General features: G+C 45.0%; 1 protein-coding gene across 1 annotated transcript in view; it reads left to right on the top strand.

The window, feature by feature from the left end:
* LOC129842253 (sodium- and chloride-dependent taurine transporter-like) overlaps positions 1-21435 on the top strand; it is a 52665-nt gene that overhangs the window by 18402 nt on the left and 12828 nt on the right. Inside the window, exons 5-12 of the mRNA XM_055910731.1 lie at positions 1946-2078; positions 2933-3067; positions 4524-4627; positions 4787-4911; positions 7402-7514; positions 10538-10675; positions 14232-14334; positions 15086-15186. Of these exons, the coding sequence (XP_055766706.1) occupies positions 1946-2078; positions 2933-3067; positions 4524-4627; positions 4787-4911; positions 7402-7514; positions 10538-10675; positions 14232-14334; positions 15086-15186 (952 nt within the window). The remainder of the gene's footprint in view (positions 1-1945; positions 2079-2932; positions 3068-4523; positions 4628-4786; positions 4912-7401; positions 7515-10537; positions 10676-14231; positions 14335-15085; positions 15187-21435) is intronic.

The following is a 21435-nucleotide window of genomic DNA, read 5'->3' as shown; positions in this document are numbered from 1 at the left end:
CCTTTCCTTTTAGTTCCTTTAGTTCCTTTCATTTTAGTTCCTTTAGTTCCTTTCAGTTCCTTTAGTTCCTTTCCTTTTAGTTCCTTTAGTTCCTTTCCTTTTAGTTCCTTTAGTTCCTTTCCTTTTAGTTCCTTTCATTTAGTTCCTTTCATTTAGTTCCTTTCCTTTTAGTTCCTTTCATTTAGTTCCTTTCACGGGTCTCCATTAAGACCTCAAAGGCACTACCTGGTTAAATAAAGGTCTCTCTTGAGACCTCAAAGGAACTACCTGGTTAAATAAAGGTCTCCTATGTGACCACCAAGGCACTACCTGTTTAAATACAGGTACAAATGTAGCAAAGGGCCTCACTGTAAAATAGGTAGCCTTTTAGCGTTCAAGTTTAGGGCTCCATTCTTGTTGTTATCACGTCCTTTAGCCCTCCCACTTTTCTTTGCCCTTCCCCCTTCCCCGCCTCTTACCTGCTTCACCCCTTCTCCGCCTCTCACCTGCTTCCCCCTTCCCCGCCTCTTACCTGCTTCCCCCTTCCCCACCTCTCACCTATATATCCCCTTTCCCACCTCTCCCCTGCTGCCCCCTTCCCCACTTCTCCCCTGCTTCCCCCTTCCCCACCTCTCACCTATATATCCCCTTTCCCCACATCTCCCCCACTTCCCCCTTTCCCACCTCTCCCCTGCTTCCCCCTTCCCCACCTCTCCCCTGCGGCACCCTCCCCACCTCTCACCTGCTTCCCCCTCCCTTCCCCGCCTCTCCTCTGCTTCTCCCTTCCCCACATCTCCCCTGCTGCACCCTCCCCACCTCTCCCCTGCTTCCCCCTCCCTTCCCCGCCTCTCCTCTGCTTACCCCTTCCCCACCTCTCCTCTGCTTCCCCCTTCCCCACCTCTCTCTGCTTCCCCCTTCCCCACCTCTCTGCTGTCCCTTCCCCACCTTCCCCAACTCTCCCCTTTCTGCTGTTTCTTCTTTCCTCTCCCCTTCTTCTCCTTTCCTCTCCCCTTCTTCTTCTTTCCTCTCCCCTCCTTCTCCTTTCCTCTCCCCTTCTTCTCCTTTCCTACCCCTTCTTCTCCTTTCCTCCCCCCTTCTTCTCCTTTCCTCTCCCCTTCTTCTCCTTTCCTCTCCCCTTCTTCTCCTTTCCTCTCCCCTTCTTCTCCTTTCCTCTCCCCTTCTTCTCCTTTCCTCTCCCCTTCTTCTCCTTTCCTCTCCCCTTCTTCTCCTTTCCTCTCCCCTTCTTCTCCTTTCCTCTCCCCTTCTCCTTTCCTCTCCCCTTCTTCTCCTTTCCTCTCCCCTGCTTCTCCTTTCCCCTCCCAACAGTAATGTTTATCTGGTAGCGCTGGCAGTGTGGTTAGTGAACGAATGCTTAGGCAAACACAAACACAGGGCCAGGAACAGGTAAACCACTCTTAACTGAGAAGAGTAGAGAAGAGACTGTCTGGCTGGAGCTGAAGGACAAGCCGTAAACTGATATTTAGATAGACGCCAGCCAGCCGTCTACTCTGTCATGTCTGATGTTTTCATTCGGCTTCTCTGAAACATCCACACACGTTGTACCTTTTGTGAAAGATTCTAGGGAAGTGACCTTTATCTGAGGACTGATGTGTAGTACATGCTTTATAAAAAGCAGGTTCTGGCCCCTTGTTAAAGCTGACTTGTTAAAATTCTGTCCCCTTGTCATAGCTGACTTGTTAAAATTCTGGCCCCTTGTTAAAGCTGACTTGTTAAAATTCTGTCCCCTTGTCATAGCCGACCTGATAAAGTTCTGGGCCCTTGTCATAGCTTACTTGGTAAAATTATTGTCTCTTGTTATAGCTGACTTGGTAAAATTCTGGGCCCTAGTTATAACTGGCCACGAAAATCTATGGGACATAGTTATAGCTGACCTAAAAACTCTGGGCGTCCTACTAATCTAACATCAAACAAGTCTGACTGTGTGTGTCCTCTCTTCTCTCCATAGACGTAATGTCCTCAGCATCTCCAGTGGCATAGATGAGATTGGGGAGGTCAAGTGGGACCTGGCCCTCTGTCTGCTGGGGGTCTGGGTCATCTGCTTCTTCTGCATCTGGAAGGGAGTCAAATCCACCGGAAAGGTGAGCTGGGATGCCATTTCTGTCCATTTCCGGTTTTATAAAGCCCTTTATACATTAGCAGTTGTCACTAAAGTTACCGTCCGAGACCACAAAGAGCAAACAAAGCAGAAGTGATGCAACAGAGGCCATCAATACTCCCCTATATATGGTCTATAGATGCTCAAACTATCAATTTGGTTGATATGCAACAACTTTCTTGGTTTAAGTTTAGGATTACGCTAAGTTTAAGCGTTAGGGTTTGGCGGTGATAGTTACTCTGTTATTCCTCCTGTTTGTCTCTCTATCTCTGGGCTCTGATGCTGCCTGGTGTATCATACATCTTAAGGAGATACACCAAATTGTACAGTCTACTACTATATAGTACAGGCTGTCACTATAAACCAAGAGTAGTTTCCCACAGTGCATTTACATCTCAGTATAACGAGTGTAGACAAGAGCCAGACCAGTCACAGCAACACCCGCGGGGACTGCTAGGAAGCTGGATCGATCCCAGACACCTTGTCTTATTGCCCCAATCTCATTTATTCATTGGTTTAGGCTGATTTATGTTTCCTTGTCCCTCTAAGCTGTTAGTTATCCGCTATCTGCGGTCTTTGGTTCCTGAAAAGGAAAGCGTAGAGTCAGCCTTCACAAAACAAGAGGCGAGAGTATAGCAGAAAGGATTGGATCGTGATAAAAGATGGTCTTGTGACAGCCTGATTCTGACAGTTAACTTTAGAATGTCTCAATGTCATAACACATACGATTTGAAGTGTTTTTTTAACAAAATAATGATATTGTTTGTGAGATCTACACTAATAATGTGTAAATCTACTGATACATTGTCTCACGTTTTGTCCTCTGTTTTCCTACAGGTTGTTTACGTCACCGCTACCTTCCCCTTCGTCATGCTAATCATTCTGTTGATTCGCGGCGTCACTTTGCCAGGAGCATCTGAAGGAATCAAGTTCTACCTGTACCCAGACCTGCAACGTCTCAAAGACCCCGAGGTAGAACCACCTAGCCTTGCCCTGCCCTGCCCTGCCCTGCCCTGCCCAGCCCTGCCCTGCCCCACATTGTCTGGGGACTTTATTCATCTATCTATTCATTTAGCAGCTGTGGCCAGGATTCAAACAAACCACACTAAATCCTGGCATAAATCTAGAATTTTCAAATACTTTGAGTTTAATATTTTATTTATTTATTTATTTCACCTTTATTTTACCAGGTAGGCAAATTGAGAACACGTTCTAATTTACAATTGCGACCTGGCCAAGATAAAGCAAAGCAGTTCGGCACATACAACAACACATAGTTACACATGGAGTAAAACAAACATACAGTCAATAATACAGTGAAAAATAAGTCTATATACAATATGAGCAAGTGAGGTGAGATAAGGGAGGTGAAGGCAAACAAAATATATATATAAATAAATAAAAATATAAAAAGGCCATGGTGTTGAAGTAAATACAATATAGCAAGTAAAAAAACACTGGAATGGTTGGTTTGCAGTGGAAGAAGGTGCAAAGTAGAGATAGAAATAATGGGGTGCAAAGGAGCAAAATAAATAAATACAGTAGGTAAAGAGGTAGTTGTTTGGGCTAAATTATAGATGGGCTATGTACAGGTGCAGTAATCTATGAGCTGCTCTGACAGCTGGTGCTTAAAGCTAGTGAGGGAGATAAGTGTTTCCAGTTTCAGAGATTTTTGTAGTTCGTTCCAGTCATTGGCAGCAGAGAACTGGAAGGAGAGGCGGCCAAAGGAAGAATTGGTTTTGGGGGTGACCAGAGAGATATACCTGCTGGAGCGCGTGCTACGGGTGGGCGTTGCTATGGTGACCAGCGAGCTGAGATAAGGGGGGACTTTACCTAGCAGGGTCTTGTAGATGACCTGGAGCCAGTGGGTTTGGCGACTAGTGTGAAGCGAGGGCCAGCCAACGAGAGCGTACAGGTCGCAGTGGTGGGTAGTATATGGGGCTTTGGTGACAAAACGGATGGCACTGTGATAGACTGCATCCAATTTATTGAGTAGGGTTTTGGAGGCTATTTTGTAAATGACATCACCGAAGTCGAGGATTGGTAGGATGGTCAGTTTTACAAGGGTATGTTTGGCAGCATGAGTGAAGGATGCTTTGTTGCGGAATAGGAAGCCGATTCTAGATTTAACTTTGATGTTATCTTTTAAAAAATCGCCATAATGAATAGGAAAGGAGATAAAGGTCAACCTTGACTTATGCCCCAAGATAATGTAAATGTGGTGTAGTTGGCAGTAAAGCATATTTTCATTGTTAGTCCATTGGCAAACGTGATTCTCCTGGGATAAGCAAACATGTGTAGAGAAAATCTGTCAAAATACTACCCGAAATACTACCATAATAATAGCCAAAATAGTCAAAATACTACCCAATGTATCGCAAATCTTGCGCCTCAGCCTTCGTGTCTACTTCTCCCCTTCTACCTCCAGGTTTGGATTGATGCTGGCACTCAGATCTTCTTCTCCTATGCCATCTGTCTGGGAGCTATGACGTCACTGGGGAGCTACAACAAGTACAAATACAACTGCTATAGGTGAGTGTCAGCGCCAGGGGGGGCGGGAGGGAGGTGTTGGTTGTGGGGCCAAATCCAGGGGTAAAAAAAGAAAAATGGGTAACAAAACAAGACAAAAAGTGGGGGATCTAGGTTCCTTTTGTGTTCATTAACAACCTCCATGACATATGTGTGATATAGGGACTGTTTGCTGCTGGGAGGCCTCAACAGCGGTACCAGTTTTGTGTCTGGCTTCGCAATATTTTCCGTCCTGGGCTTCATGGCACAAGAGCAAGGGGTGGACATTGCCGATGTGGCAGAGTCAGGTACGAGGTGGTTAAAGTGGCAGTGATGGTGGGCGCTGCTACTTAAAATAAACAAACAACAAATAAACAAACAAATAAACAACAACAGTTGCTGGTTCTATCCAACAGAAATAATACAAAATCTTAAAGACATTAGATAAAGTTAAATGTAATGAAAGAAGTGGATTTATTTTTTGTTAAAAACGGCATCAAAATATGGAAGTTTCGGCAATTGAACACTCGTTGACAGAAAGAAAATAGCAAGTTACAGTATAAAAACAGCTTACTGTGATAAAAATGTTCAGTGCTTCTGTATGACGTGGATTTCACAGAGTTGGATCTGGTTGGATTCTTCAAGCAATCAACTGAAATGCTGGTGGAAAAAAAAAAAGTTTTTACTTTTAAATTGGATCTTATCCAGAATGCTAGGGAGCAAAGAGTCATGCCATGCTTGAGAGATCCATCATGACCTTTTCTTCTCACGTTTACCAGGAGATTTAAGTGTCCTGTTCCAGCCTGTTCCAACAGATATCTACTGTATGAGAGTCAGTAATCAGAGGACATCTTGTGCCAAGTTTAAAACAAAACAAAAACAAAGAAGTCTGACTCATGGGTACTTCATTCTGTATTTAAGGTCTAGCATACTTATCCATATTTTCCAATGTTATTTTCAGTTCAGTGGTTGATGCCCATTGTGGATTCTATACGTTCTGTTTTCTCATTGTAAACCTATTGTGTTGGGGCAATAATAATAAGCATGATTTATCAATTACTTTGAAAACTTCTTTCTTCTTCTACTGTGGATTTACAAGAGACATGCATCAGTGTCGATGTTTTTAGTTTATTTCTTCTGTAATTAAGAAAAAACACCCCTCATTTTTCCTCTGGTAAGAAATACATTATAATTATAATATGACATATGGGTCTTTGTTTTTAATACACTGCAATCCAGTATTGTTGACCCCCTCTGACAGTGTTTAGTCAGCCTGGACAGTCTGCTTTGGCCTTGAACACACTTTATCGCAGTCCAGGAAACTTGTACAGGGCGTTCCTGCCTGAATACAGAGATGCAGTGAATGTATGTAGGAAAATAAATATTTTCTTCGTATGGATGAAACTAATCTAGTTGATTAGTTGACTGTACGAGAGTAATGCTACTGTAAGTAGTTTAATAGAAGTAATCCAACTGTATTTCGACAGGAGAGCTTTGGTTTTGTGATACCATATTGAAGCTTTATACCTTGTGCTGTAAGCACTGACTGGGGAAGAGGCAGGTTTGTCTTAAACTGTTGCAACTTGATCCTGAAGAGGTTTTATTTTAGGGAGATGCAGAGTAGATTCAGATTGGTACCAACGCTGAGGGTGATACATATGTTCTGCAGGCGACGCTGTTACCCGCTAGACCAGCCTCAAGCACGAGAGAGGCTTTTATTTAGTAACTATTAGTACTGAAGTAACAATGCCAGCTCCGACAGTCTGCCAGCTAGTCATGTCGTGTTTGGTTGGATGCCTATTTTAACAGTTAAACCAACTTTATACTATGTGTTTGCTGTTCTTCCTGTTTTGTTTTTTAACTTCTGTTGTAACAGGTTATCCCAACGTTATAACGCCACGTTATCGAGACGTTGCTATAGTTACAATCGAGAAGAGGCGACGTATGTTGCCTCTGATCCTGTCATTGTTATTATATACTATATATTCTACTATATACTATACTAGTCATGTTATGTACTAGCCTATATATTCTGCTATATACTATAGTAGTCATGTTATATACTAGCCTACATATTTTACTGTATACTATACTAGTCATGTTATATACTAGCCTATATATTCTACTATATACTATACTAGTCATGTTATATACTAGCCTATATATTCTACTATATGCTATACTAGTCATGTTATATACTAGCTTATATATTATACTAGTCATGTTATATACTAGCCTATATATTCTACTATATACTATACTAGTCATGTTATATACTAGCCTATATATTCTACTATATACTAGTCATGTTATATACTAGCCTATATATTCTACTATATACTAGTCATGTTATATACTAGCCTATATATTCTACTATATACTATAGTAGTCATGTTATATACTAGCCTATATATCCCACTAGTGTAGTGTAATTGTTATTGATACAGTTGCTGATATTGGATGAACATCGTACTGCTATTGTAAGACTACGTTGACCTTCTTTGATAGTTCTTTTCATAACATGAATACCTAGTCTTACCAGGAACCATAAGTTAAGAGACCATGACAATGCATTATACTTACATGGCCTTAAGTTTGTGATTGTAAGGATAAGATGAGACGAGACGAGACAGATTTTACACCTTGAGGATTTCTTTATTTCTTAACATTCGAGTTTGGTCTGTGCTATATATGGACGCACCATGGCGGCATCAGACCAAATCAAACGATAGAACCCTGGTTTCTAATTGTGTTTTCTCCACTTCCCCATCCCCCTCTCTCTTCTTGTTCCTCTCTAGGTCCTGGCTTGGCCTTCATTGCCTATCCTAAAGCTGTGTCTATGATGCCGCTGCCAACCTTCTGGGCTATCCTCTTCTTCATCATGCTTCTGCTACTGGGTCTCGACAGTCAGGTCAGTACTATACTCATTACGAATCAAGGATCAGAATCTGAGTCTGAATCAGTCAGATCAGTACTATACTCATTATGAATCAAGGATCGGAATCTGAATCAGTCAGATCAGTACTATACTCATTATGAATCAAGAATCAGAATCAGAATCTGAATCAGTCAGGTCAGTACTATACTCATTACGAATCAAGGATCAGAATCTGAATCAGTCAGATTAGTACTATACTCATTATGAATCAAGAATCAGAATCAGAATCTGAATCAGTCAGGTCAGTACTATACTCATTATGAATCAAGAATCAGAATCAGAATCTGAGAAAGACAGGTCAGGTCAGGTCAGTTCGCTATGACACAGTAGTAAGCAAGTTTATTTATACCAGTCATATGAACACTGAGAGGATGAAACGTAACACATTTGATGGACTCATAAAGGAAGTTGTACGTTTCAGTCCGTTTATTGATATGAGTCATATGATTGCTGAGATGGTGAATCTATATCATGGGTGGTCTGAGCTACATATATTATCATGCATACACACGTACTGACTACCGTAGAACCCTGTACATATCTATCACAAGAAACCTTTACATATCTATACATAGGTGTCTGGGATTCCATAGACTAACATTGACAGGTTTGAATGTATTTTGCGACTGTACAACACAACACACGAGTAGAATGTGCTACTATAGAACTAGCTTTGTCTAGAGACTCTAGTGTACACCTGGTAGGTGGTAGTTGAGGACACAATGAAAGCAGGAGAGGAAAAACGAACAAGAATTCACATTGCTGCAGCAGTTGTAGCTAAAACATAGTGTCTCTAATCAGTCAGATCATCTGTAGCCAACGCCCCCGCGTGGCGCTTGTTTTGACTGTGTCGGAGTTGGGACTTCATTAGAGCTGTCAAATTCACAAGTGGCTCCCAGCATTATACCTAAAGCGGACATTGCCATTGGCTCAACGGCGTCGCATGAACAGAAATCCCAGCCTTGTTTACAAGTTGGAACACTGGAATGTGAGATGTTATCTACCTCGATTAGACTGATAGAAATCCTCATTATTTTGTTTATACATTTTTCAATTTGAGTGAAATTGTTTCTATAGTAGCCTACACTTTCTCGTTCTGAATTTCTAACTCAAGTGGGGTGGGTGTGGCTTCGACGCAATGATTGCAAGAGCAAGCTGCTCACACGATTTGAAGGCTCCGACACCGCCAAAACACCCGCTTGGACACCACCAAAACACCCACGTGTACACCATCTAAACACCCGCTTGGACTCCGCCAAAACACCCGCTTGGACACCGCTTGGACACCACCTAAACACCCGCTTGGACACCGCCTAAACACCCGCTTGGACACCGCCTAAACACCTGCTTGGACACCGCCTAAACACCCGCTCCGACACCGCCAAAACACCCACTTGGACACCGCCTAAACACCCGCTTAGACACCGCCTAAACACCTGCTTGGACATTGCCTAAACACCTGCTTAGACACCGCCAAAACACCCGCTTGGACACCGCTTGGACACCACCTAAACACCCGCTTGGACACCGCCTAAACACCCGCTTGGACACCGCCTAAACACCTGCTTGGACACCGCCTAAACACCCGCTCCGACACCGCCAAAACACCCACTTGGACACCGCCTAAACACCCGCTTAGACACCGCCTAAACACCTGCTTGGACATTGCCTAAACACCCGCTTAGACACCGCCTAAACACCCGCTTGGACACCGCCTAAACACCCGCTTGGACACCGCCTAAACACCCGCTTGGACACCGCCTAAACACCCGCTTGGACACCGCCTAAACACCCGCTTGGACACCGCCTAAACACCCGCTTGGACACCGCCTAAACACCCGCTTGGACACCGCCTAAACACCCGCTCCGACACCGCCTAAACACCCGCTTGGACACCGCCTAAACACCCGCTCGGACACCGCCTAAACACCCGCTTGGACACCGCCTAAACACCCGCTTGGACACCGCCTAAACACCCGCTTGGACACCGCCTAAACACCCGCTTGGACACCGCCTAAACACCCGCTTGGACACCGCCTAAACACCCGCTTGGACACCGCCTAAACACCCGCTTGGACACCGCCTAAACACCCCCTTGGACACCGCCTAAACACCCGCTTGGACACCACCTATACACCCGCTTGGACACCGCCTAAACACCCGCTTGGACACCGCCCGGTTAACACCTGATCTGATCGAATCTAGACCTTGAAGCCGCTTTCTCAGAATAGCTGGGTGACTTGATACAAGAAGTGATAGGTACAACAACAAAAAAACACTGTTTACTGGCAACTGCTGAGAGTTGTGTGACTGACAATTAAGTTTGTCACCCTCAACAATATCAGATTTCTCTGTGCTGGTGAAATGCAACCCTCTGCTAAGTCATTAATCCTTAGTAATATATATGCTTTCATCCAAAACCAATTACAGTCATTCTTGCATACATTTTATATATGGGGTGGCCACAACAGGAAATGAACGCACAGCCTTTGGTGTTTCAATGCTCTTCCAACTGAACCACACAGGTCTACTATTTTGATACAAGAAGGCAAATGTATTACATACAATTATTTATACTACCCAGCTACATAACACATTAAACACAAAAGCAATGTTTTAAGTGAGATGTTAGGGCTCGCCTGAAGCTGAAAAAATGATGGAAATTCACGAGTACCACAAGGCCTAACTTCACCTATGAGCACCACAAGGCCTAACTTCACCTATGAGAACCCCTACAAAAATGTGCATTAATTATAATCCACATAATAATTCACATTTCCTGTTGCTGCAGGATTATTTTCCTGTTGTAGCAAACTGACTCAAATTAAAATCCTACATCTCTGTATGATTCAAACTTTCTCAAACAGCCTAATTAAAATGTATTTGACCCCCCCCCCAACCCTGATCACAACACTGTTAGCCTATCAGACATTGACCGGTATAGTATGTTAACTGAGTGTTAATGAGATCTCTTGTCTCTATCTTTCTGTCCCCAGTTTGTGGAAGTGGAAGGACAGATCACTTCCTTGGTGGATCTGTATCCCTCCTTCCTAAGGAAGGGTTACCGTCGGGAAATTTTTATAGCTATTGTGTGCTCCATAAGCTATCTTCTGGGACTTACCATGGTTACTAGGGTAAGTACTATCTTCTGGGACTTACCATGGTTACTAGGGTAAATACTATCTTCTGGGACTTACCATGGTTACTAGGGTAATTACTATCTTCTGGGACTTACCATGGTTACTAGGGTAAATACTATCTTCTGGGACTTACCATGGTTACTAGGGTAAGCTATCTTCTGGGACTTATCATGGTTACTAGGGTAAGCTATCTTCTGAGACTTACCATGGTTACTAGGGTAAGCTATCTTCTGGGACTTACCATGGTTACTAGGGTAAGTACTATCTTCTGGGACTTACCATGGTTACTAGGGTAAGTACTATATTCTGGGACTTACCATGGTTACTAGGGTAAATACTATCTTCTGGGACTTACCATGGTTACTAGGGTATGTACTATCTTCTGGGACTTACCATGGTTACTAGGGTAAATACTATCTTCTGGGACTTACCATGGTTACTAGGGTAATTACTATCTTCTGGGACTTACCATGGTTACTAGGGTAAGTACTATATTCTAGTAGTGTACTTTCACGTTTTACACTGTTATCATATAATCGTAGTGGTGTTACTGAAGTTAGGCCTAGTTAATGTACTTTCCTACTGTAACAGTCCTGACCTATTTATGTTAGTTTTTATGTGTTTTTGGTCAGGGCATGTGTTTTGGGTGGGCAGTCTATGTTACCTGTTTCTATGTTGGTTTCGGTTTGCCTGGTATGGCTCTTGATTAGAGGCAGGTGGTTTGCATTTTCCTCTAATCAAGAGTCATATTTAGGTAGGGCATTATCACTGTGTGTTTGTGGGTGATTGTCTCCTGTGATGTCTTCGTCGTTGTCGATGTGTTTCACTTACGGGACTGTTTGGCTGTTCGTGTGTTTCGATGTAACGTTCCTGTCCGTGAGTTTACGTTTGTTATGTGAGTTTATGTTCAGGTTCCGTTCTACGTCGTTTGTTATTTTGTAAGTTTTGAAAGTGTTTGTTTTCGTTGTCATCGGTGTTCGTTATAAAATAAAGATGGCATATTTCCCTAACTCCGCATTTTGGTCAGAAGATCCTTCTCTCCTCACCTCATCTGAGGATGAGGAAAGCGACAGCCTTGACACCTACACAATATATTATATTACAAATGTCCAGTCTAGTCAACTACTTTAGCTACCCCCTTAATGAATACTAAAGGATCTGAGTAAAGTTATTTATATCTAATATTATACTTTGACCTAATATGGTACTGTGGCTTCTGCTATTACTGCTGTCTCCATTATCAGCTTCCATAACAATGCAGGCTATAGACATATTAGGACATAACTTTCAATACAATATACAGCACCACATGTGTAGTACAGTAAATAGCTACACCCGGATGCAGTAGTTCCCAAACAGTGGTACCAGGGTCCCCAGGGGTACTCGGGTCAGAACCAGTGAGGACAAGTTTGGGAACCACTACTGCCCTAATGAATAGAACAAAGTATTACGGGGATTGTTAATAAACCTCAGAATTCCCCTCAGCAACAAGAGTCCCAAAACAACAGTTCCACTTCCTCTTTTCCTCTCTTCTCATGCCAGCCAGTCCCTCATAATAGCCCCACTAAATATGCTGCTGTACTATCAGAGCTTCCCTGTAGCCTATGGTCTATTTAGAGACGCTTCTGGCTCACACACTTAAATCGCTGTCTTTTTTCTCCACTCTTTCTGAAAACCCTCCCTGCCTCTCGGCCTCACAATGTAAAAACAAGCATGTGATTCCCCTCAGGCAGGCCCCCTAGACAGCCAGGGAGTCAGGGACTTACTGCTTTATCCAAGTTTTTTCCATGACATCACAATCTCATGCTGCCTCTCACTGAGTGCTCTGTTGGGCTATTCCGTTAGAACACTGGAAGGCTCAAGGTTCTGTTGGAACACTGGACGGCTCAAGGTTCCGTTGGCCTATTCCGTTAGAACACTGGAAGGCTCAAGGTTCCGTTGGGCTATTCCGTTAGAACACTGGAAGGCTCAAGGTTCTGTTGGAACACTGGACGGCTCAAGGTTCCGTTGGCCTATTCCGTTAGAACACTGGAAGGCTCAAGGTTCCGTTGGGCTATTCCGTTAGAACACTGGAAGGCTCAAGGTTCCGTTGGGCTATTCCGTTGGAACACTGGAAGGCTCAAGGTTCCGTTGGGCTATTCCGTTGGAACACTGGAAGGCTCAAGGTTCCGTTGGGCTATTCCGTTAGAACACTGGAAGGCTCAAGGTTCCGTTGGGCTATTCCGATAGAACACTGGAAGGCTCAAGGTTCCGTTGGGCTATTCCGTTGGAACACTGAAAGGCTCAAGGTTCCGTTGGGCTATTCCGTTGGAACACTGGAAGGCTCAAGGTTCCGTTGGGCTATTCCGTTGGAACACTGGAAGGCTCAAGGTTCCGTTGGGCTATTCCGTTAGAACACTGGAAGGCTCAAGGTTCCGTTGGGCTATTCTGTTGGAACACTGGAAGGCTCAAGGTTCCTTTGGGCTATTCCGTTAGAACACTGGAAGGCTCAAGGTTCCGTTGGGCTATTCTGTTAGAACACTGGAAGGCTCAAGGTTCCGTTGGGCTATTCCGTTGGAACACTGGAAGGCTCAAGGTTCCGTTGGGCTATTCTGTTAGAACACTGGAAGGCTCAAGGTTCCGTTGGGCTATTCTGTTGGAACACTGGAAGGCTCAAGGTTCCGTTGGGCTATTCCGTTAGAACACTGGAAGGCTCAAGGTTCCATTGGGCTATTCTGTTGGAACACTGGAAGGCTCAAGGTTCCGTTGGGCTATTCTGTTGGAACACTGGAAGGCTCAAGGTTCCATTGGGCTATTCTGTTGGAACACTGGAAGGCTCAAGGTTCCGTTGGGCTATTCCGTTAGAACACTGGAAGGCTCAAGGTTCCGTTGGGCTATTCCGTTGGAACACTGGAAGGCTCAAGGTTCCGTTGGGCTATTCCGTTGGAACACTGGAAGGCTCAAGGTTCATTTGGGCTATTCTGTTGGAACACTGGAAGGCTCAAGGTTCCGTTGGGCTATTCCGTTAGAACACTGGAAGGCTCAAGGTTCCGTTGGGCTATTCCGTTGGAACACTGGAAGGCTCAAGGTTCCGTTGGGCTATTCCGTTGGAACACTGGAAGGCTCAAGGTTCCTTTGGGCTATTCCGTTGGAACACTGGAAGGCTCAAGGTTCCTTTGGGCTATTCCGTTGGAACACTGGAAGGCTCAAGGTTCCTTTGGGCTATTCCGTTGGAACACCGGAAGGCTCAAGGTTCCTTTGGGCTATTCCGTGCATTCCACAGGTGCATTCCACAGGTCACGTTTATAAGTGAGTGATCAAAAACATAATCAGGATTAGGAAAAGTTTCACGGGCACACCGGTTGGAAACAATTGACGTAGGAAACAAGAGTGTCACTTGGAATGCAAACCTGTGTTTTCTCCCACCACTAGCCTAGGGGCCAACACACTCACCAGCCCTCTACTGCAGTATACTGACTTCTACTGTGTCTCTAGACTGTACGTCTACCTATGCATGCTACGTTTACACATGAGCCAAGCACTAAATCCTGCCTGTTTCTCTCTCCCACAGGGTGGCATGTATGTGTTTCAACTCTTCGACTACTATGCAGCCAGCGGTGTGTGCCTTTTGTGGGTTGCATTCTTTGAATGTATTGCTGTAGCCTGGGTTTATGGTACGTCTGCTCTGGAACAAAATGCTCTATATAGAAACTGTGAACGTTCAACGTCCTCAAGCTCTATGTCAGTTACATATATAATTTGACATGTTAGTCAGGTAACCGATGTTCTGAACCAGAGCAACATACAGGAGCAATTCAGGTTATGTGTCTTCCTCATGGACACATCGACAGATTATTTTCTGCTTCACCTAGGCCGGTTCGGGGGATCCGACCCAGCAACGTTTCGATTTACTGGCCCGTTGTCTTAAGCGCTAGGCTACCTTTATAATACTTTACAATCAGGTTTTCCAGTTCTGTCTTGAGTGCAACAAATATATTTTACCTTTGTTACACTTTATTGTTGTATAAAATATATAAACTGACAGTGCCCAAATAGACCTAGAACTAGACCCAGAATGTGTGGCAGTGTCCCGGCACAAAGACACGAATGAGACATACTATAAGTGGGGAAATCTGTCTGATTTGACATTTATGTCGTGTCATAATTTACATTTGACATTTTGGTAATTTAGCGGACTCTCTTATCCAGAGTGACAGTTAGTGCATTGATCTTAAGATAGCTAGGTAGGACAACCATATATCTCAGTCATAGTAAGTACACTTTCCCCCTCAATAAAGTCAGAACTAGAAGTGGGGGGGTGGGGGGGGGGGGGTGAAGTGCAAGTGTTGGTTCTGGATTTTTTAAATGTTCGATTTTTTTTGTGACCAAAATGCTCCCTATTTAACTATGTTCTCCTCCCGTCAGGCGTTGATAATTTCTATGATGCGATTGAAGATATGATTGGCTACAGACCAAATCCCTGGATGAAATGGAGCTGGTCTGTGATCACGCCTCTTCTTTGTGTGGTGAGTCTATGTTAATTGAAACTGATTTACTGTACCCTACTGTATATGATGTGCCCTGGTCAAAACCAGAACTGTCCCTGTATATAGCTACTGACCCTGGAACTGTCCCTGTATATAGCTACTGACCCTGGAACTGTCCCTGTATATAGCTACTGACCCTGGAACTGACCCTGTATATAGCTACTGACCCTGTATATAGCTACTGACCCTGGAACTGTCCCTGTATATAGCTACTGACCCTGGAACTGACCCTGTATATAGCTACTGACCCTGTATATAGCTACTGACCCTGGAACTGACCCTGTATATAGCTACTGACCCTGTATATAGCTACTGACCCTGGAACTGACCCTGTATATAGCTACTGACCCTGTATATAGCTACTGACCCTGGAACTGACCCTGTATATAGCTACTGACCCTGGAACTGACCCTGTATATAGCTACTGACCCTGTATATAGCTACTGACCCTGGAACTGACCCTGTATATAGCTACTGACCCTGTATATAGCTACTGACCCTGGAACTGTCCCTGTATATAGCTACTGACCCTGGAACTGTCCCTGTATATAGCTACTGACCCTGGAACTGTCCCTGTATATAGCTACTGACCCTGTATATAGCTACTGACCCTGGAACTGACCCTGTATATAGCTACTGACCCTGGAACTGTCCCTGTATATAGCTACTGACCCTGTATATAGCTACTGACCCTGGAACTGTCCCTGTATATAGCTACTGACCCTGGAACTGTCCCTGTATATAGTTACTGACCCTGGAACTGTCCCTGTATATAGCTACTGACCCTGTATATAGCTACTGACCCTGGAACTGTCCCTGTATATTGCTACTGACCCTGGAACTGTCCCTGTATATAGTTACTGACCCTGGAACTGTCCCTGTATATAGCTACTGACCCTGGAACTGTCCCTGTATATAGCTACTGACCCTGGAACTGTCCCTGTATATAGCTACTGACCCTGGAACTGTCCCTGTATATAGTTACTGACCCTGGAACTGACCCTGTATATAGTTACTGACCCTGGAACTGTCCCTGTATATAGTTACTGACCCTGGAACTGTCCCTGTATATAGCTACTGACCCTGTATATAGCTACTGACCCTGGAACTGACCCTGTATATAGCTACTGACCCTGGAACTGTCCATGTATATAGCTACTGACCCTGGAACTGTCCCTGTATATAGATACTGACCCTGGAATTGTCCCTGTATATAGCTACTGACCCTGGAACTGTCCCTGTATATAGCTACTGTCCCTGTATATAGCTACTGACCCTGTATATAGCTACTGACCCTGGAACTGACCCTGTATATAGTTACTGACCCTGGAACTGTCCCTGTATATAGCTACTGACCCTGGAACTGACCCTGTATATAGCTACTGACCCTGTATATAGCTACTGACCCTGTATATAGCTACTGACCCTGGAACTGTCCCTGTATATAGCTACTGACCCTGGAACTGACCCTGGAACTGTCCCTGTATATAGCTACTGACCCTGTATATAGCTACTGACCCTGGAACTGTCCCTGAATATAGCTACTGACCCTGGAACTGTCCCTGAATATAGCTACTGACCCTGTATATAGCTACTGACCCTGTATATAGCTACTGACCCTGGAACTGACCCTGTATATAGCTACTGACCCTGGAACTGACCCTGTATATAGCTACTGACCCTGGAACTGTCCCTGTATATAGCTACTGACCCTGTATATAGCTACTGACCCTGGAACTGTCCCTGTATATAGCTACTGACCCTGGAACTGTCCCTGTATATAGCTACTGACCCTGGAACTGTCCCTGTATATAGCTACTGACCCTGTATATAGCTACTGACCCTGGAACTGTCCCTGTATATAGCTACTGACCCTGGAACTGTCCCTGTATATAGCTACTGACCCTGGAACTGTCCCTGTATATAGCTACTGACCCTGTATATAGCTACTGACCCTGGAACTGACCCTGTATATTGCTACTGACCCTGGAACTGTCCCTGTATATAGCTACTGACCCTGTATATAGCTACTGACCCTGGAACTGTCCCTGTATATAGCTACTGACCCTGGAACTGTCCCTGTATATAGCTACTGACCCTGGAACTGTCCCTGTATATAGTTACTGACCCTGGAACTGTCCCTGTATATAGCTACTGACCCTGGAACTGTCCCTGTATATAGCTACTGACCCTGGAACTGTCCCTGTATATAGCTACTGACCCTGGAACTGTCCCTGTATATAGCTACTGACCCTGGAACTGTCCCTGTATATAGCTACTGACCCTGTATATAGCTACTGACCCTGGAACTGTCCCTGTATATAGCTACTGACCCTGGAACTGTCCCTGTATATAGTTACTGACCCTGGAACTGTCCCTGTATATAGCTACTGACCCTGGAACTGACCCTGTATATAGTTACTGACCCTGGAACTGTCCCTGTATATAGCTACTGACCCTGTAACTGTCCCTGTATATAGCTACTGACCCTGTATATAGCTACTGACCCTGGAACTGTCCCTGTATATAGCTACTGACCCTGGAACTGTCCCTGTATATAGCTACTGACCCTGGAACTGACCCTGTATATAGCTACTGACCCTGGAACTGTCCATGTATATAGCTACTGACCCTGGAACTGTCCCTGTATATAGCTACTGACCCTGGAACTGTCCCTGTATATAGCTACTGACCCTGGAACTGTCCCTGTATATAGCTACTGTCCCTGTATATAGCTACTGACCCTGTATATAGCTACTGACCCTGGAACTGACCCTGTATATAGTTACTGAGCCTGGAACTGTCCCTGTATATAGCTACTGACCCTGGAACTGACCCTGTATATAGCTACTGACCCTGTATATAGCTACTGACCCTGTATATAGCTACTGACCCTGGAACTGTCCCTGTATATAGCTACTGACCCTGGAACTGACCCTGGAACTGTCCCTGTATATAGCTACTGACCCTGTATATAGCTACTGACCCTGGAACTGTCCCTGTATATAGCTACTGACCCTGGAACTGTCCCTGAATATAGCTACTGACCCTGTATATAGCTACTGACCCTGTATATAGCTACTGACCCTGGAACTGACCCTGTATATAGCTACTGACCCTGGAACTGACCCTGTATATAGCTACTGACCCTGGAACTGTCCCTGTATATAGCTACTGACCCTGGAACTGTCCCTGTATATAGCTACTGACCCTGGAACTGTCCCTGTATATAGCTACTGACCCTGGAACTGTCCCTGTATATAGCTACTGACCCTGGAACTGTCCCTGTATATAACTACTGACTCTGGAACTGTCCCTGTATATACCTACTGACCCTGGAACTGTCCCTGTATATAGCTACTGACCCTGGAACTGTCCCTGTATATAGCTACTGACCCTGGAACTGTCCCTGTATATAGCTACTGACCCTGTATATAGCTACTGACCCTGGAACTGACCCTGGAACTGTCCCTGTATATAGTTACTGACCCTGGAACTGTCCCTGTATATAGCTACTGACCCTGGAACTGTCCCTGTATATAGCTACTGACCCTGGAACTGTCCCTGTATATAGTTACTGACCCTGGAACTGTCCCTGTATATAGCTACTGACCCTGGAACTGACCCTGTATATAGCTACTGACCCTGGAACTGTCCCTGTATATAGCTACTGACCCTGGAACTGTCCCTGTATATAGCTTACTTACTGTCTCCTGTTCTTCTATTTCTATTTCTCGTGTGTTTTTGTTTCTACTTGACTCTTACTGATTTTAATGCTGCATTGTCGGGAAAGAGCAAGAAAGGCCTTTCACTGTGCTAGTGCACGTGACAATAAACACTTGAAACGAGAGGAAGAGGGAGAGGGAGAAGAGGAGGAGAAGACTGGATGAGAGGAGGGGAGAGAATAGAGGAGAAGACTGGATGAGAGGAGGGGAGAGAAGAGAGGAGAAGACTGGATGAAAGGAGGGGAGAGAAGAGAGGAGAAGACTGGATGAGAGGAGGGTAGAGAACAGAGGAGAAGACTGGGTGAGAGGAGGGGAGAGAACAGAAGAGAAGACTGGATGAGAGGAGAGAAGAGAGCAGAAGACTGGATGAAAGGAGGGGAGATAACAGAGGAGAAGACTGGATGAGAGGACGGGAGAGAAGAGAGGAGAAGACTGGATGAGAGGACGAGAGAAAAGAGAGGAGAAGACTGGATGAGAGGAGGTTAGAGGAACAAGAGGAGAAGACTGGATGATAGGACGGGAGAGAAGAGAGGAGAAGACTGGATGAGAGGAGGTTAGAGGAACGAGAGGAGAAGACTGGATGAGAAGACGGGAGAGAAGAGAGGAGAAGACTGGATGAGAGGAGGTTAGAGGAACAAGAGGAAAAGACTGGATGATAGGACGGGAGAGAAGAGAGGAGAAGACTGGATGAGAGGAGGTTAGAGGAACGAGAGGAGAAGACTGGATGAGAGGACGGGAGAGAAGAGAGAACTTAATGAGAGGAGGGGAGAGGAGAAGATTGGATGAGAGGAGGGGAGAGAAGAGAGGAGAAGATTGGATGAGAGGAGGTTAGAGGAACGAGAGGAGAAGACTGGATGAGAGGACGGGAGAGAAGAGAGAACTTAATGAGAGGAGGGGAGAGGAGAAGATTGGATGAGAGGAGGGGAGAGAAGAGAGGAGAAGATTGGATGAGAGGAGGGTAGAGGAACGAGAGGAGAAGACTGGATGAGAGGAGGTTAGAGGAACGAGAGGAGAAGACTGGATGAGAGGAGGGTAGAGAAGAGAGGAGGGGAGAGAACAGAGGAGAAGACTGGATGAGAAGAGGTTAGAGGAACGAGAGAAGCGGGGGGGAGGGGGAGAGGGGATTTAGACAGTAGACCAGTTCCTATCAGAGCTTTAGGGCTAGGGTCTTAAATTGTGTGGTGGGGTGCGTGGTTTTAAGATAACTTGCCTAACAACAGTGGCCAGGTCTCCCTCTCTAAAGCCCTATCATTTCTCTGTAAGGTCACATTCACTCCTGTGTTGCCCTGCGTCCTTGGAGGTTAAAGGGTAACTAACTGGTGGCTGGTGGGAAAACTGTGTGTGTGGTGCTGGATTAAACTGTTGAGGCATTTGGGAAATGTGGTGCTTGGCTCCGTCTTTAGGCTAATCTCATTTAATCCCCTTAACGACCAGGAAACACAGCGCTAATTGTTCTCATGAGAGGGACTAAGGGCAGACTGAGGATCATTTGAGGAGAATGAGACGGACTAAGAGGAGACTGAGGATCATTTGAGGAGAATGAGACGGACTAAGAGGAGACTGAGGATCATTTGAGGAGAATGAGACGGACTAAGGGGAGACTGAGGATCATTTGAGGAGAATGAGAGGGACTAAGGGGAGACTGAGGATCATTTGAGGAGAATGAGACGGACTAAGAGGAGACTGAGGATCATTTGAGGAGAATGAGACGGACTAAGAGGAGACTGAGGATCATTTGAGGAGAATGAGACGGACTAAGAGGAGACTGAGGATCATTTGAGGAGAATGAGAGGGACTAAGGGGAGACTGAGGATCATTTGAGGAGAACGAGACGGACTAAGAGGAGACTGAGGATCATTTGAGGAGAATGAGACGGACTAAGAGGAGACTGAGGATCATTTGAGGAGAAAGAGAGGGACTAAGAGGAGACTGAGGATCATTTGAGGAGAATGAGAGGGACTAAGAGGAGACTGAGGATCATTTGAGGAGAATGAGAGGGACTAAGAGGAGACTGAGGATCATTTGAGGAGAATGAGAGGGACTAAGAGGAGACAGGATCATTTGAGGAGAATGAGACGGACTAAGAGGAGACTGAGGATCATTTGAGGAGAATGAGAGGGACTAAGAGGAGACTGAGGATCATTTGAGGAGAATGAGAGGGACTAAGAGGAGACTGAGGATCATTTGAGGAGAATGAGAGGGACTAAGAGGAGACAGGATTATTTGAGGAGAATGAGAGGGACTAAGGGGAGACTGAGGATCATTTGAGGAGAATGAGACGGACTAAGGGGAGACTGGCGATCATTTGAGGAGAATGAAAGGGACTAAGGGGAGACTGAGGATCACTTGAGGAGAATGAGACGGACTAAATTGAGACTGAGGATCATTTGAGGAGAATGAGAGGGACTAAGGGGAGACTGAGGATCATTTGAGGAGAATGAGACAGACTAAGAGGAGACTGAGGATCATTTGAGGAGAATGAGAGGGACTAAGAGGAGACTGA

The sequence above is a fragment of the Salvelinus fontinalis genome, unplaced genomic scaffold, assembly GCF_029448725.1.
Source record: "Salvelinus fontinalis isolate EN_2023a unplaced genomic scaffold, ASM2944872v1 scaffold_0027, whole genome shotgun sequence".
Classification (NCBI taxonomy): Eukaryota; Metazoa; Chordata; class Actinopteri; order Salmoniformes; family Salmonidae; genus Salvelinus; species Salvelinus fontinalis.
The sequence above is the reverse complement of the archived record's forward strand: the minus strand, read 5'-3'. Positions and strand labels throughout refer to the sequence as shown.